Source organism: Artibeus jamaicensis, unplaced genomic scaffold (genome assembly GCF_021234435.1).
Source record: "Artibeus jamaicensis isolate MK-2021 breed Jamaican fruit bat unplaced genomic scaffold, CSHL_Jam_final scaffold_1964, whole genome shotgun sequence".
Classification (NCBI taxonomy): Eukaryota; Metazoa; Chordata; class Mammalia; order Chiroptera; family Phyllostomidae; genus Artibeus; species Artibeus jamaicensis.
Window position 1 is genome coordinate 10552229 of NW_026522030.1, and position 14575 is coordinate 10566803.

The following is a 14575-nucleotide window of genomic DNA, read 5'->3' on the forward strand; positions in this document are numbered from 1 at the left end:
GTTCCTTCTCCCCGGGACACCCCACTTGCATCTCTGGTGCCCCCTACTTGGCTCTGACACCGGGTCCCGGGTGCCGTGCTGCCCAGGCATGGCACAGCTGGGGTCCTTGTACTACACCAAGACCCGCTGCCCACTTCACAGCTGAAGTTGGCAGTGAATACGTGTTCTCCGGGCGAAGCCCCCTTCATCTTGCTCGTGTGCATTTGAGGCCTGAGTGCACGTTCACACAGAAGGCAGGCTGGAGGGCTGGGATTTTGGAGACAGCTCACTCCATTTGGGCTTCCTCAGCATCCCTGGCTTTGCCCCTACTTCACTCCAGAGTCCTGTCTTCCAGGGGTCCCCAGGGGTCCTGGAGAGAAAGAGAGGCCCTGGCGGCCTGCTTCTCCCTTTGTCTGGTCCTCCTCCCTCCATCTCCTCCATCTCTTCCGTCTGCCCCTCCCAGTGTCAAAGGAACGCCAGTGGCAGCCTCTCTGCCCTCGTGGTCAGGGTGATGGAGGGTCTGTGTCCCAGGACAGCAGAGGAGAGGCTGGACTTGGTGTCTGTGACCAAATGAGACTCCTAAAGCCACATCACTGGCCTGGTTCCCTGGAGAACAGAGGAAAGAAGAGAGATCAGAGCTGGACGGACAGGGAGCTAGAGAGGCGAGGGACAGCTGATCTCAGCTTCGTTGGAAGGCCTTCCACTGAGACTCTCAGGGCCGGGTAACGCTGAGCCTCTCCCACCTCTGTGTGGGGCGGTTTCCAGGGAAGCACAGTCCAGACAGCCAAGAATAATAAAAAGGGTTTCGATCTTGACTGGTATCTAAAAAAAAAAAAACCCAGACACTCAAGGCATTAAATTCACACCTGGTAACACTTCTCAAATCTCCTTTTGCCGCCTTCTTAATTCTCTCACCCTCTGTACACCTCCAGGAACTTTCATGGGCAAGCGCTTCACAGAAACTTACTTTCTGGCTCCACTCTCGCAGCATTTTCCCCCTCCTCCCAAATCTTTTCTTCCCTCACCAGCTCTTCTATTAGGTAGCTCAATTTAGCAATCTGAGTCCCTCCACGTCTGCAGCTTGTTGTCTCCCAGGCCCAGAATCGGCATCGCAGACTTCCCCACTGGATCCGCTTCTGCCTGGGATGGAGGAGGTGGGGCGTCGGGGTGGGGGGAGAAGGCGCGTGAGTGAAGACAGCACCCACTCTCCGTCTGGCATCCGCGGCAGGGGTGTGAGCGCGAGCAGTGCATGGAGGGTGTTGGTGTTAATAGAGGAGGGCAGTTGGGAGGAAGGAACACTGACGTGTAATGATGCCGACCCCTCAGAATGCAGGTTCCTGCCCACTGCCCCGGGGCAGCCATGCCCGCTTCCCTCCCCAGGTAACACGGACCTTAGACACCTGTGTCCCTGTGTTCCTGATGCTTTCTTTCCCTTTGAGGCTTGTCCCTCCTTGATCCCTGTGCTTCCTAAACCACTCACCCAACTGCAAAGCAGACCCGGTCAGAATCCGGATCTCTCCTGGGTCAGGGATGGTCGGTCAAGTTCACGTGTCAGGGAGGAGACGGGTCTAACCAGAGGCAGCCTGTGAAGGGCACAGAATGGGCCCTGCGTTGGCTGTCAGAAGGGTTGGGTTTCTGCTGGTCTCAATAACAGGTTTTATTTTGAACTTCATTCAATCAGGAGGGCTAAAACTTCATCTCCAGTCAAATCAGGGGGCCTCTGAGCTCTCCAGGGCCCAGGGAGAGGGAAGGATGGTGTGTGGTTTGTGATGCCATCTGCGTGCCCACACATGGGGGCACCCTGCTTCCCTCACGCAGACAGTGGAGTGGAAATCACCGGGCTGCTGGGATGGAACCCCTGTCTGCTGGACACACCTCACAGCCCTCCTGCTCTGGGGCCTGCCGGTTCCCTAGCGCTCCCTGAGCAAAGGGGCACAGGTCCTCTCCGGCTTCCCCAGCCTCAGCCCCTGGACGGGGACCTAGGGCCCCTTTTCTCAACGCTCCCTAATGTCTGCCCCCCTCCCTTCCACTCTGACTTTTCTGCTCTGTCCTCAAACTGGCAATCGCTTTTCCAGTCTGGATGGTGAAGCCTCACACAGTGTCATCATCAGTCATCCAGGCCAAACTCCTTCCCAAACGGCAGATTTGGGAACTTCCAAGCCGACTAGGACTTAGCTGCCTGAATGTGGGAAAGGCCCAAGGAGCAAAGGAAGCACCAGGCAAAAAATTAAAGTGGCCTTTCAAAACAGTATCCTCTTACATGTGTTATCTCATTTCCTGCTCATTTACCGAGAGTCAAGAGCGTGGAAGTCTCAGGAATGTCCTTTTGTTTAAATACACTCAGATGCGGATTTAGGAAGGTCAGAGATGCTTTGGGAGCAGCATTTCTTGACCATAAAAAGTCCAGTGCTGGGCAAAATCCTAAGTCATTCACTATAATCTTCAATTCAGACATTGGTGGGCTGTACACGTTTTGGCTTATCGGGAGCCTGCCCGAGTGTCTTGGTCATTTATGCCTGCTTTTATTTCTTCAAAAAGCACACACTGGGTGCCTGCTGTGCTCTGCAGAGGCAAAGGCCCCGTGACCTGGGGTCCCTGCTGTGGTGGTCCTGGCTGGGGCTGTGAGCGAGGGGCAGTGGTGGGAGCCGAGGCCGAGGGCAGGCAGGAGGCAGCCCTGTGCGGGCCGTGGGTGCTGCCTGGGCAATGTAGGATTTCACCCGAGAACCAGAGAGAGCAGAGGGGGGATTGTAAGCAGGCAGGTAAAACCTAAGCATAGGGGACTGATATGGACTCACTTGTTCCTGAAGAATAGGTTTAGAACCAATCACAAGAGGGGCCTAGACCCATGGATTTAGACTTTGCAAATGCCGTTTCTGCACATCCCCGATTTGAAGAGGGAAACCAGGCTGTGGAGAAGGCTGTGGTGACACGGTGGCTGTGGAGGCCCCTGGAAACTGCCCGGACGGCACGGCTGCAAAGGGGGCGGAGTTAGATCACTCTGGAGACCAGAAAGGGGCCTTCGGTTTTCTTGATCAGTTTTCAATGCAGCTGAACCACAGCCTTGCTTTATTCATTACGGCAGGATCGTACCAACTACTTAAGGAAACTCTCTTGAGCTAAAAGATGCACGTATTTATTCTGTGGAGCGAATGGTCTCTCGGTGAAACCCAAACTACCCCCGGCAGTGGTCCCCTCTCCTAACCTCAGAGCTTTCTCTCTCCACCATCGTCATTTTCACCATGACAAGCTGTGTGTGGGACCTCTGCCCAGTGCATGGCACAATTCAGGGCTGCGCCGGGGAACCTGGCATCCCAAGTGACGTGGCATGTTCTCACAATGCTTGGGATCTTCCAGCTCAGCAGCAGGGTACCCCAGTGACCATAAGAGGTGCCCAGGCATGGGCCCCTGGGTGTGGGAGGGGGCTCAGGGCAAGTATGTTTTCTGAACACAGATAAAAGACACGACAGATTAAATCCTAAACTCTTTGTTCCTCCTCGCTGATATATCTCTTTCCTGGGGCGCTCTGCTGGACGTCTCCTCACCGATTCACCATAATATGGATCCCTATTTAGCAGAATGCAGGAGGCCACCAGGCGTGGGAGGCAGACACTCCCAAGTGGTGGCCCCTCCTCGCAGTGCCCCCTTGTGGTATCACTGACTCCTCACAGCTTGCTTTCTGGCTTGGCCTGGGCAGCGTGTCAGATTCCTCCACAGCACGGCAGGAAGCCACTGCCAGTCCTGCGCAGGTGGCACAGGAGATGGCCCCTACCAGCCCGCCCCGGGAATGGGGTTCCGATGTGGTGTTCTGCTCCACAGTGTAGAGAAGACAGATGAGAGCCAGAGAGGAGGAGAGCAGGCGGAGAGCGGAGGGAGGCGGGAGGGACTAGGCTCCGGTCGGCCAGGGGCTGGAAGCAGGCTGCGGGTGAGGCTGGCTGGCCAGCAGCGGTTGGCAGATCCGTCTTGCACTGTACTATCTTTCTCTCCTTCCCCTCCCTTATCTCCTCTTTCTCCTCCCCTCTCTCACCTCCTCCCCTTCTCTCCACTCCTCGTGAGCAGGCAGAGCCCGCCAGCGCCCCCCACTGTGCCCACTCTCGCTGCTCTCCTCCACTCTCTCTCCCCATGAAGGAAGAGACCACTGGAGTTTGCATGCACCCTCCAATCAAAACGAGGCTGGTAGGTACCTGGCAGGGAGAGGGGCCTGGCCAGGAGAGGCGAGAAGGCCCCAAGGGTGTGCAGCAGCCGCAGCCCGCCCGGAGAGGCCAGCTGACAGGTGCTCTCTCTGCAGGATGGACGCAGAGTTTGGAGACCAGCTGGCTCTGGTCGAACCGAGACGTGGGGCCGCGGTCCTGCCCCTCATCTCTAGGTCTCCAGAACCAGGAAGAGTTTGTTTCCCTAGAGCTTCAATGAGCCGAGATGGTTTCCCAGAGAAGAAAAGTCTTGGTTGCACTGCTATTACAAATAAAAATTTATCAAGATGAGTCTTACATGATGACTTGAAAGGAATCACTCATAACCCCAACCAAGCACATTTTTTCCTTTTTGCATGTTTCCTGCTAACAGTCATTCATATTTATTCACAATTTTACAGGATTAGGCCATAGTATCCATAGCACCTCCTGTTTTTCACTTGACGTTGTGTACTCTCCGTCTGGTTACTATGTTCTCTAGGACCATTTATGTTCCGTTAAGTGAGTGGCCCACCATTTACCTATTATTACTGCATGCTGCGTACTTGGTCTCCAGTTGCACTTGCCAGGGAACGCATGTAGGCTTTTGCATCAGGCATTTTTTTCCCTCAGGCTAGACCCTGCCAGGTTCGATAGTGTGACTTTGACCTTGCTCCCTTGCCAAAGTGGCTATACCAAGTGACGGCGCCATCGGAAGGGTGAACATGCTTGGCCACATTTGCACAACACAGGGTAGAACTGTTGGAATACATTTCTTCTTATTTAGAGCAGGTACAACATAATTCTTTGGAGTTGCCAATTTTCACACTTCTTTAATAGCAAAAATGAACCTCTTTCCCCTTCTCCTTCATGAAGGTCTGAGAGTCTTATCTGTATGTTACTTTTCATTGGGCTCTTGGTCCCAGAACACCACGTGGAGCCAACAGGCAAACCTGCAAGAACGCACCACATGGCTCTGCCCCCAGTCCTAACCCCGCTGCACTGCAGGTGGTCTCTACCAGTAGTCTGAGCTGGCACCCGAGTCTTAAGGCAGTGTGGGGTCCATTCTTGGAATTAGGGGCTGTCGAAAAAGGCAGAAGAGAGTTTGGGAGAGGAGAGCAGTCTTGGACTGAACCTCTCAATACAGATTGCAAAGACATTGTTATCCCCAGGCCAGTTGGACTGAGACCTATGCCACCCATTCAGAAACCTCAGAGAATTTTGGTCTGGACTGTTGTGTTTTTGTACATTCCTACCTTACTGCCCATTAGAGTGACTCAAGGGAATCAGGCAGTTGCCCCAGGGTCCACAGACCAGACCCTGAGGGACACAAGGGCTGCTGCCCTCTGGTGGTGGGTGGCAGAGTGTGCATTCACGAGCAGGCTTGCAGGCAGTTTCTGTGCCCTGGGGCTGCAGACACAGGTAAGTGCCAGAGTCATCAGGTCCCTGGGTCGGCTGGCAGTTCTTTTAGGCCAGATGAGAGAAATCAAGCCTCTCCCCCCATTTCCCAGGGCTCCAGGGGCCAAAGACGAAATGACCAGACAGAGAAATGGAAGCAAGGGTTCTCTGGGCTACCCACCACGACCTGCTCACGCTGGGGCACCCACCCTCTTTCAGACCAGGCCTGTGCTGCCGCCACCCGGGAACTGGGCACTTCTGATCACCGTGCCTTCCGTTCCCAGAGGCCATGGTGGCGAGAATCTCATGTGCTTATGTGGGCTCCTTCCCTTGCCCAGAGTTGACAGGGAGCTCCACAACTAAAGGGGACAGACAGGGAATGTTTTCCGGCCCAGTTAGTCCAGGTCAGGACTGATGGTGTAACCTTAGGTAAGTCACTCCTCTGTCTACTGTGACAGACTGTGTCCCAGGATGTGACCCTTTAGCAGTCACTAGCCCTTTCCCTTCAGCCGCAGAGAAGCCATCAGCAGCCACCCCAGGCATCTCTGGCCTGCCTCATCGTACACCCTGATCAGTGGAGCAGGCCGAATACAGGGCCCAGTGTGCCTGGGAGGCCAGGCAGACCCCAGGGAAGGGGTTCCAGGGCGAGGTAAGCGTGGGGTGTCCCCAAACACGAGACTCCAGCCTCTCGTCCCTACTGCGCCCCAGCCTGCAGTACGATGACCACAGATGTAACCACTGGTCACACTCCTGAGGGACCTCAGTGTGTTTCTCTGCACAAGCAGTGAAGACTCTGCATGCGTCCCCTCAAATCTTTCAGTTTGACTTTGAAAGAGCACTGCCAAAGATGGCAAAACTTTATTTCCTAATCTGAAAGTAACACTCTTGTCTTTTCTCTTTTTTGAAGATAAAAACATTCCCGGTTGATACAGTGACCCCGTTTCCCGATCCTTTCATTACGGGGCCCCAGTTTACGGTAAGTAGCTCCAGAAAACCAACCTGTGTTCAAAGGCATTGTCCCGTGGGGCGTGCTTTCCTGTGGGGCGCCAGGCAGCCCTGCTCACAGCTTCTTAGATCTCTGTGAGCTCTGTGAGTTCAGAAGGCGCTGGGGTATGGCGTGTGGGTGGGTGGGGGGTGTGCTCCATCTTTTAGTTATTTTATTGAGACGAGCTTCATTAGATACAATGAACTGTTTTAAAGTGACAACTCAGTGACATTTAGTACGTTTAGAGTCATGCAACTACTGCCATCGTCTAGCTCAGAAACATTCTTTTTACCCCCAAAGCAAACCTCGAATCGAAGAAGCAGTCACTTCCCATGTCCCACCTTCCCCTGGCTGGTGGCAGCCATCAATGTGCATTCTGTCCCTGTGGATTTACCTAGTTTGGAGATTTCATATAAATGGAGTTATGTAATATGTGAGCTTTCGTGTCTGGCTTCTTTCACTTAGTGTGATGTGTTTGAGGTTTGTGCACATTGTGGCATATATCAGTACTTCATTTCTGTTCATGGCAGAATAGTATTCCATTGTATACACACAGTGCAATTTGTTGATCCATTCATTTATTGATGGGTATTTGGGTTGTCTCCACCTCTTGGCTATTATAAATGGTGCTGCTCTGAACACACACGGATGCAATATTTGTTTATCGGTTCTTTATTCTTCTGGGTTGGATCTGCATCTTGATAATGGTGTGATTTTAGGTAAGTCTTTTATCGCTTTGAATACCACTCTCCCCTTACTTAAAGTGGACACAGTGATAAGAATATCCTCCTTGCATCCAGTTGAGGCAAGAATCAAAAGAGATCAAAAACTTAAAGAATGTTCTTTAGTGGCTACAAACCATCCCACAAACGTCAGGTGTGGTTATTTTTCAAGGCTGGAGAGGCAGGTGGTGTAATTAACAAGGGCTGGTAGCTGTGACAACCGGTGTCGTGTCACCACCTCTCTCCGCGTCACTGGACAGCTTATTTACACTCGCTGAAAACAGGTGGAATGTTTTTTAACATGTAAGGGTAGTTTTCTCATCTGCAGAGTGAGTGTTTGGTGGTTTTCAGGCTCCTTTTCAGCTGCTCGATTCTCTTCCTTAAATGAAAATTTTACAGGTCGCTATGGTGTGGGCATCCGTCTGGAGCACAAGTGGGGAATCCAGGGCCCCTCGTCTTTCCCCTCCCCTCCCCTCCCCTTCCCCCAGGGATCAGTGGTGATGATTCCTAGAACCAAATGCCTCCTGAGAGACTCCTCCCAAAGGGTTTCTGGCCAATCCGGAGGATCTGTGCAGTGAGCTATGGGTGTCCCGGGAGCAGCTCAAAGCGCGGCCTCATGAGCCGCATCGTCATCACTACCTGAGGTGGTCTGAGTCACAGGGAGAGGGAGGGTGTGAGCAGTGGCTGATTCAGCACAAACGGAAGGGAAGGTGTTCAGCAGTCCATGAGGAGTCAAAAAAACGGGCTTCCACAATGTCCATTTCTAGGGTTATAAGCTGCTTGCAGCCTCTGCCTCTTAAGAACCAGAGGGCAGAGACATGGGCTTGACCAGGCTGTTAAATGCATCCCACCCCTGCAGTTCCGCTGGGCACAGTTCCCCAGCTGGAAACTCCGGCTCCGCTTCCCTCCGCTGGCCATAATGGGCACTCTGGCCTCCTGCCCAGCCTTGGCAGTGCTGTGGAACACCCGGGAAGCCCTTCCTGAAAAGCTGGGGGCCAAGGTGGAGCAGAAAACCAACGTTAGAAACCACCCTGGGACTTTCAAGAACTGGGCAAGTGCGGCTTGAAGACAGCTGCAGCAGGCAGAGGGAACAGCATGGACGCCGCGCAGGAGGGATCCTCCCACGTTCAAGGGACTGAAATGAAAGCCAGAGAGACTAACATGCAGAGCGCAAGGGAGTGGGGCATGAGAAGAGGAAGGGAAGGAAAGAACAAACATTGAAGGGCCAAAACCACGCTTGGCCGGGTAGGCCGCAGTAGGAATTCCAATGTTTATCCTAAGAGCAATGGGAAGGCTTTGAAGGACTTAAGCCGGGCAGTGACAGTGCAGGTGCATTTGGAAACGTTCCCTGTGATGGGCAGAGTGGATTCAGGGCAATAGTCTAGAAATGGAGGACAGCGGGCAAGAGGGCAGAGAACTTGACCCAGAGCAGTTTTGGTGGTAGCGATGGAGAGAAGGGCAGAGATGGGGAGATATTTAGGAGACTGGTAAGACCTGGATTCAGTAAAGAAGTGGGAAGGTCAAGAATGGCTTCCAGATGTCTGAGCTGCAGAACGTGGATGGACAGTGGGTTCGCTCACTGGGATAAGGAAATCTGGAAGAAGACTGGATTGGGAAGGGTAATGAATTGGCCTCTGGCCATGATGTGTTAGAAATGCCTTGGAATGGAAAAAATATAATAAAAATTAAGTCAAAAAATAAAAACATACTTAAAAAATGCCTGGGAAACACCCAGGTGGAAACAATGAGTGAGCAATCGGATATCCAGGTCTGTAACTGGGGAAAGAGACTAGATTGGAGACCATAAATAGGGAGTTATTGACAGCCCAGTGGTAACGAGGGCAAACTCATGGGCTTCAGCCTCCATGATTTTCTCCCCACCGAGGTTAAGAGCCTTGAGCTTGCTGCAGGACTGGCCTCTCCACAGACCTCCAGACATATCCTAGCCCTAGTTGTCAGGGAGTCCAGCAATATCAGGGAACTCGGCACAAAGTTTGTCTGGCAACTGATCTAGCATTGACCTTGAGCCTGGTTTCAACAACTGGGCTCCTTGCTTGATCCTAAAACTAGTTCCTACCTTATATTCAGGCCTATTAACTGGGTTTCTGCTTTGTACGCAGCCTAGTGCCTTGATCTGTCTAGGATAAGGGCCCCAGGCTGGCTCTGGTCAAGTTAACATCCCATGTTTTTCCTAACCCGGGTCTGCCCCTCTTTTATCTGCTTTGTTCAATGACAGTTCATTCATTCATTCATTCATTCATTCCTTTCTTCATGTCTTCATTTAACAAATATTTAAAAAACGAGTACTCAGCATTGAGATTCAATAATATTGGTAATCTTCACTTCTCCCCAAGGTCGTTCTTAAGTGAAGCTGGCTTTTCTTCCAGGAGTACGTGACGTTGACGAATATAGTGACTGCTAATACAGTTTGGTGTCACTACCTTGATTCATGCTAAGGCCCTGGCACTGTTACCCACTGTTGCCTTTGTGCTATATTTCCCTCTTTTTTCCAGAAAGTATCAAAAGTGACATTAAAAGCCCAACCTCCACACGCTCCACTGAAGCAACAACAAAACAACCTTCTTACCGCCCCCCCGCCCCAACTCCTGTATTAGGAGAGATGAGGAGTGAAGTCAGGCTTTAAAACAAGTTACATTTCCGGCTCATGCTGCATGCCCGTCTGTCATGGGCGGGCTCCAGGCTCTGCTCTGCGTTGTCCTCTTTCCGGGACCCAGGCTAAGGGAGCAGCTGCCATCTGGAGCATTGCTAGTCACAGTGGCAGAAGGGTAGCAGGGGGGAGGTAATAAATCACATATCGGCTCTTAAATCTTTCAAAGGAAATGAAATAGGGCACTGCAACCCACACTTCCTTGGCCAGAGCTAGGCATGTGGCCATACCTAACTTCACAGAGGGCGGGGAAGTGCAGTCCTACCCAGTGCCTGGGGAGCGATGAGCCAGAATTACCTGCTGGATTGAGTAAATGACTGCTAGCACAGTGAATTTTCAGTGAAAGTTCATTCATTCATTGGACATGTGTGCAAGCTCTTTGCGGCAAGCACTGTGTGCTGGAAGATGTATGAAGCTCCTGTTCTCATGATCAGTTCTTTGGCAGTGCTCCTCCCTCCCAGGCCGGGTCGGTCAGTTCTCCATCTGGAGGCAGGCGCAAAACAAATAGGCACTTGCGTTTTTCAGCGATAGCCTTTCGTGCCACCCTCAAAGATAAGCCTTTCTCCCTATCGCTCAAGTGAGATATACCGTTACAGAACTATAACTATTCTTGGTATTTTTAGGGGGGTTCATGTTTTTCTAGAAGGAATAGCTTGTCGTCTGTCGAGTAACCGCAGTGATAGTGCACATTTGGTAATCAGAGCCTCTTCTTCAGAAAGCTACGTGGTCAATTCCTCCAAGTTTAAGGCCAGGAACTAGTGCGAAAAATCTAGTTATAAAATATAAAGCTGGCATTATCCAAAGGATATAAAACAAACAAAAAGCATGCATAGAAAAATACTATGAGGAAATACATGGGAGGGGCCCCCAAAAAACCCTGGAATTTATTTATAAAAAATTGTGTATTTATTTTTACATGTTTAAACGTCAGTCACCTTCAAAGTACTCTCTATTTGATGCAGTACATTTATTAAGACATTTTTTCCACTGCTCAAAATATTTATTTGAGCATCGGGATTTTGAGGCCTTTTAGTGCTTCTGCTACTTTTTGTTTCACCTCTTCCACATTGGTAAATGTTTTTCTTTGAGGACTTTTTTCATCTGGGGAAACAAAAAAAAAGTCACTTGGGGAAAGATTGGGTGAATAGGGAGGGTGGGGCATAAGGGTCATGCCATTTTTGGTCAAAAACTGTTGAACGCTCAGCATGGTGTGGGCAGATGCGCTTGTAAACCACCCATCATAAAATGGGCAAGCGTGTTGAATCTTCAAGAAATTTCTCTGAAGCCGAATACAGCCTCTCACAAAAATGCCAGCTGGTGCACTGGTAGAGGGGTTCCTAGAACACTCACCTACTAGGGGAAGTGGTACAAGGGGCCTGCCCTCCAGAAGACAATTCTGGGTTTTGGGGGGTTCCCCCATATACTGCCAAAAATAGTAAGGGATTATGGATTTTTAAAATTTGCTTTTATATATCTTCTTATATTTTCTATATAAAAGTAATAAGCATATCATGCTTTGTAATGTGAACGACAATAATCAGTTATTCTTTCCAAATGAGGCAGTGTACCTAAAACTTGACCTTGTTTCAAAATCATCTAGAGGTCTTGTAAAAACACAGATTGCTGGACTTCCCACACATTCTGTTTCCAGAGGTCCTTGGTGGGGCCTGAGAATCTGCATTTTGACCACGTTTCAAGGTGAAATCAATGCTGCTAGTCTGGGGGCCCTACTTTTGGGGGACCATTGCTGTCATGGTGAAAAATGCCAGTTATGGAATCCGCTAACCTTGCTTCTAAATACTGGTTCTTAACACACCCTGTGTGACCTTGGAAAGATACTTAGCCTCTCCTAGCCCACTTCCCTCTTCCATAAAATCAGTCCTAAGAGGCACATTCTCTTCACCTTTTCACCTCTCCGAAATCAGAAGGTCATTACAACGGTGGGCGTGACAAAGCTCGAATGGACACATTTTTCCTTCTCTGGGGCAACGCAAATATAGTGCATTTTACAACGATGGTGTCTCAGACGTGCTGAAATGTGATTTCAGAAGGTGATGTATATAACGTACTTTGCGTAGTGTCTAGCCCAACATAAGTCATCGTAATAAATGGTCATTGAGTTTAACTATTATCAAAAGAACAACAGAATTGTATGGTAAGGCTCAGGGAGCAGCTGGCAGTGTGGAAATGGAACCGAAATTGAGATGGATTTCCTCTTTCCCCTTTCCCCTCCAGGCAGACTTCAGAGACGGTAAATTACCGTGCTGCCCCGGCCAGTCTTCCCCGCTGATTCCCACAGTGACCCTGAGGCCTTTGACCGAGACCATCTCCACAGTGCAGACCATCTACACCGCTCGGAAGCCCGTTTCCCTGGCAGCCAGGTGAGGCGGGGACACCAGGTGCAGGCTGAGGTTCACTGTGTGCGTGATGTCTACAACACTCTCATTCATTCTTTCATTCCTTCATTCCGTATTTACTGAAATGTTTTCAAAGTCCAGACAGTACCCTAGGTGCTCGAGATGGACAGTGAACAAAACAGACGAAAGTCCTACCTTTATGAAGTTTACAGTTTAGTATCGGGAGAAAGGAGACAGACATTGAATGAGTGTGTGTGTGTGTGTGTGTGTGTGTGTGTGTGTGTGACCAGTGGAGACAGATTCCACAGAGAGGCAACTGGGCCTGAGGCCAAGGAGTCAGAAGTAATCTTTTAAAGCAGCCAATTTTAATTTAACTCTATTTATTAAAACAGTAGGAGGGCCCTGGCCAGGTGGCTCACCTAGCTGTGCATCTCATTCACCAAAAGGCTGCAGGTTTCGTCCCCAGTCTGGGCACACACAGGAGGCAACCGATTGATGTTTCTTTCTCTTCCTAAGGTCAATGAAAACATGTCCTCGGGTGAGGATAAAAGAAAGAAAACATAGAAGGGAATTCCAGGATAAAGTGCATCTGAGACCAGTTGAAAGTGTGATTTAAAGAAATTGAACCTCTAGACATCTTCCCAATCACACTCAAAAGGCCTTTCCTGAGAGGGCCCTAGGCACCGGCTCCTGTGCTGGGCTCTAGGAGTTCAGAGGTGAATGACATCTATGCAGTCTGGCCCCTGAGGGGTGGTGCCTGGAGGAGCTCCCAGTCTGGTGGGGGAAGCCATTAGGTACGCAGGTGACTTCAGGTCATTGAAATGCAAGCCAGTGTAGGGGGTGCGTGAGGAGCTTCACAGAGAAAGTCAAGAACTGCAGTCGAGAAAGAATCTTGGAGACAGCTTCAGCCGAATTGCTCTTGTGATTTTTGAGGGTTTAGCTCACTATTTTGTCACCTCCTCTTTTTCAGTGCAGAGACGCTCCGGCAGGAACTGGAGAGAGAGAAAATGATGAAAAGACTGTTGATGACCGAACTGTGAATTCTCCCCTGGTTGCCCGGAGGATGGCATGGTGCCTTCTGTCATTTTCTTTCTTCGGGTTTTGTGGGCTCACTCTGGCACAACCTGCTGATGTGTGCTCTATCCGCCCAGGTCTCCGTGGTAGCTGCAGCCAACATCTGGCTTGACTTCTATTGGAAAAGTTATTTTATGTCTCCTGAGTATTAGAGTTTTTCTACTACTCAATATAGTTGAGACAGGATTGGTCAGCCTTGGAGAAAAAAAATGGAAAAATGTGGATTCCTTTTCAGAAGTACCTGTGTGTATACATCAATAACCACAGGGGTGATTAAGGAGCAGAATCCTTTGCTATCGATCTCAACCATGTGATTTTTGTATGGTTGAAACTTACACCAAGCTTTGACTGTTTGTTAAAGTCATTTTTAATGAGAGAATAATTCTTTTTGCTGGTTTTTCATTTACACTAGTAAATACACAGATCTTTTAAAGTCTTTAACGTTCATTTTTATTCAGACACAAGCTAAAAAGGAAAGTTGCATTCACCAGGACTTAAGGTATTTCAGCTTAATCTGAAACATCACTTCACTTGTGACTTCGTTAGATATGATATTACTTGGGATACATATAATTTATCCTGAAACCCAAAGCAGGAAATTACAGCTTAAATTCTAAAAATCCTTACAAGGTTAAGGTGATTCAGTGTCAAGCTTCATTTGGGTGTTCCATAAAGGAAAATCATTTCTAAAGTTGATCCGTTCCGATCCTGTTGATAGGACCTTGATCAGAAGAAACTCGACTCTCTTTTTATAAGTTTCAGGAACTGTGTTTTTAACTTTTTATTATGCACTTGAACAACTTTGCAGGAGTAAAGGAACCCCCAAACCACAAACTAGCCCTCCGGGTTGTTTCCCAAGCTTTCTCAATACACATGCGTACCATTTTACACAGGTATGACCGGTGTGTACATACTGTCTGGTTGTACTCTTCCACCTAACACATGGCTTCTCTTTTTGACACAGAGCCTGCTCTCACCCATTTAAATGTCTTTGTGTCCATATAACATGGCTAACCTCACTTCTTCCCATTATTAGACATTTGAGATATATCCAGTTTTTCATTCTTATAAATAGTGCTGCTATGAATGTCTTTGTAAAAAAATATATATATCCTTCCTTTGGATTCTTCCCTTGGGAATGTCTCCAAAGAGGGGATTACCAGGTCAAAGAGCATGAAGTATTGTATAGCTCTTGCTTTATATTGCCAGATTGCTTTCTAGAAAGA

General features: G+C 49.5%; 1 protein-coding gene across 4 annotated transcripts in view; it reads left to right on the plus strand.

The window, feature by feature from the left end:
• EPB41L4B (erythrocyte membrane protein band 4.1 like 4B) overlaps positions 1-13451 on the plus strand; it is a 117496-nt gene extending 104045 nt beyond the window's left edge. For 2 of the 4 annotated variants that reach the window (XM_053656135.1, XM_053656136.1), the window contains exons 23-26: positions 4036-4152; positions 6451-6519; positions 12154-12299; positions 13246-13451. In XM_053656135.1, the coding sequence (XP_053512110.1) occupies positions 4036-4152; positions 6451-6519; positions 12154-12299; positions 13246-13315 (402 nt within the window). In that variant the 3' untranslated portion in view covers positions 13316-13451. The remainder of the gene's footprint in view (positions 1-4035; positions 4153-6450; positions 6520-12153; positions 12300-13245) is intronic. The other 2 variants (XM_053656138.1, XM_053656137.1) reach the window with 1 other exon arrangement.
• Positions 13452-14575: the final 1124 nt, after the last annotated feature.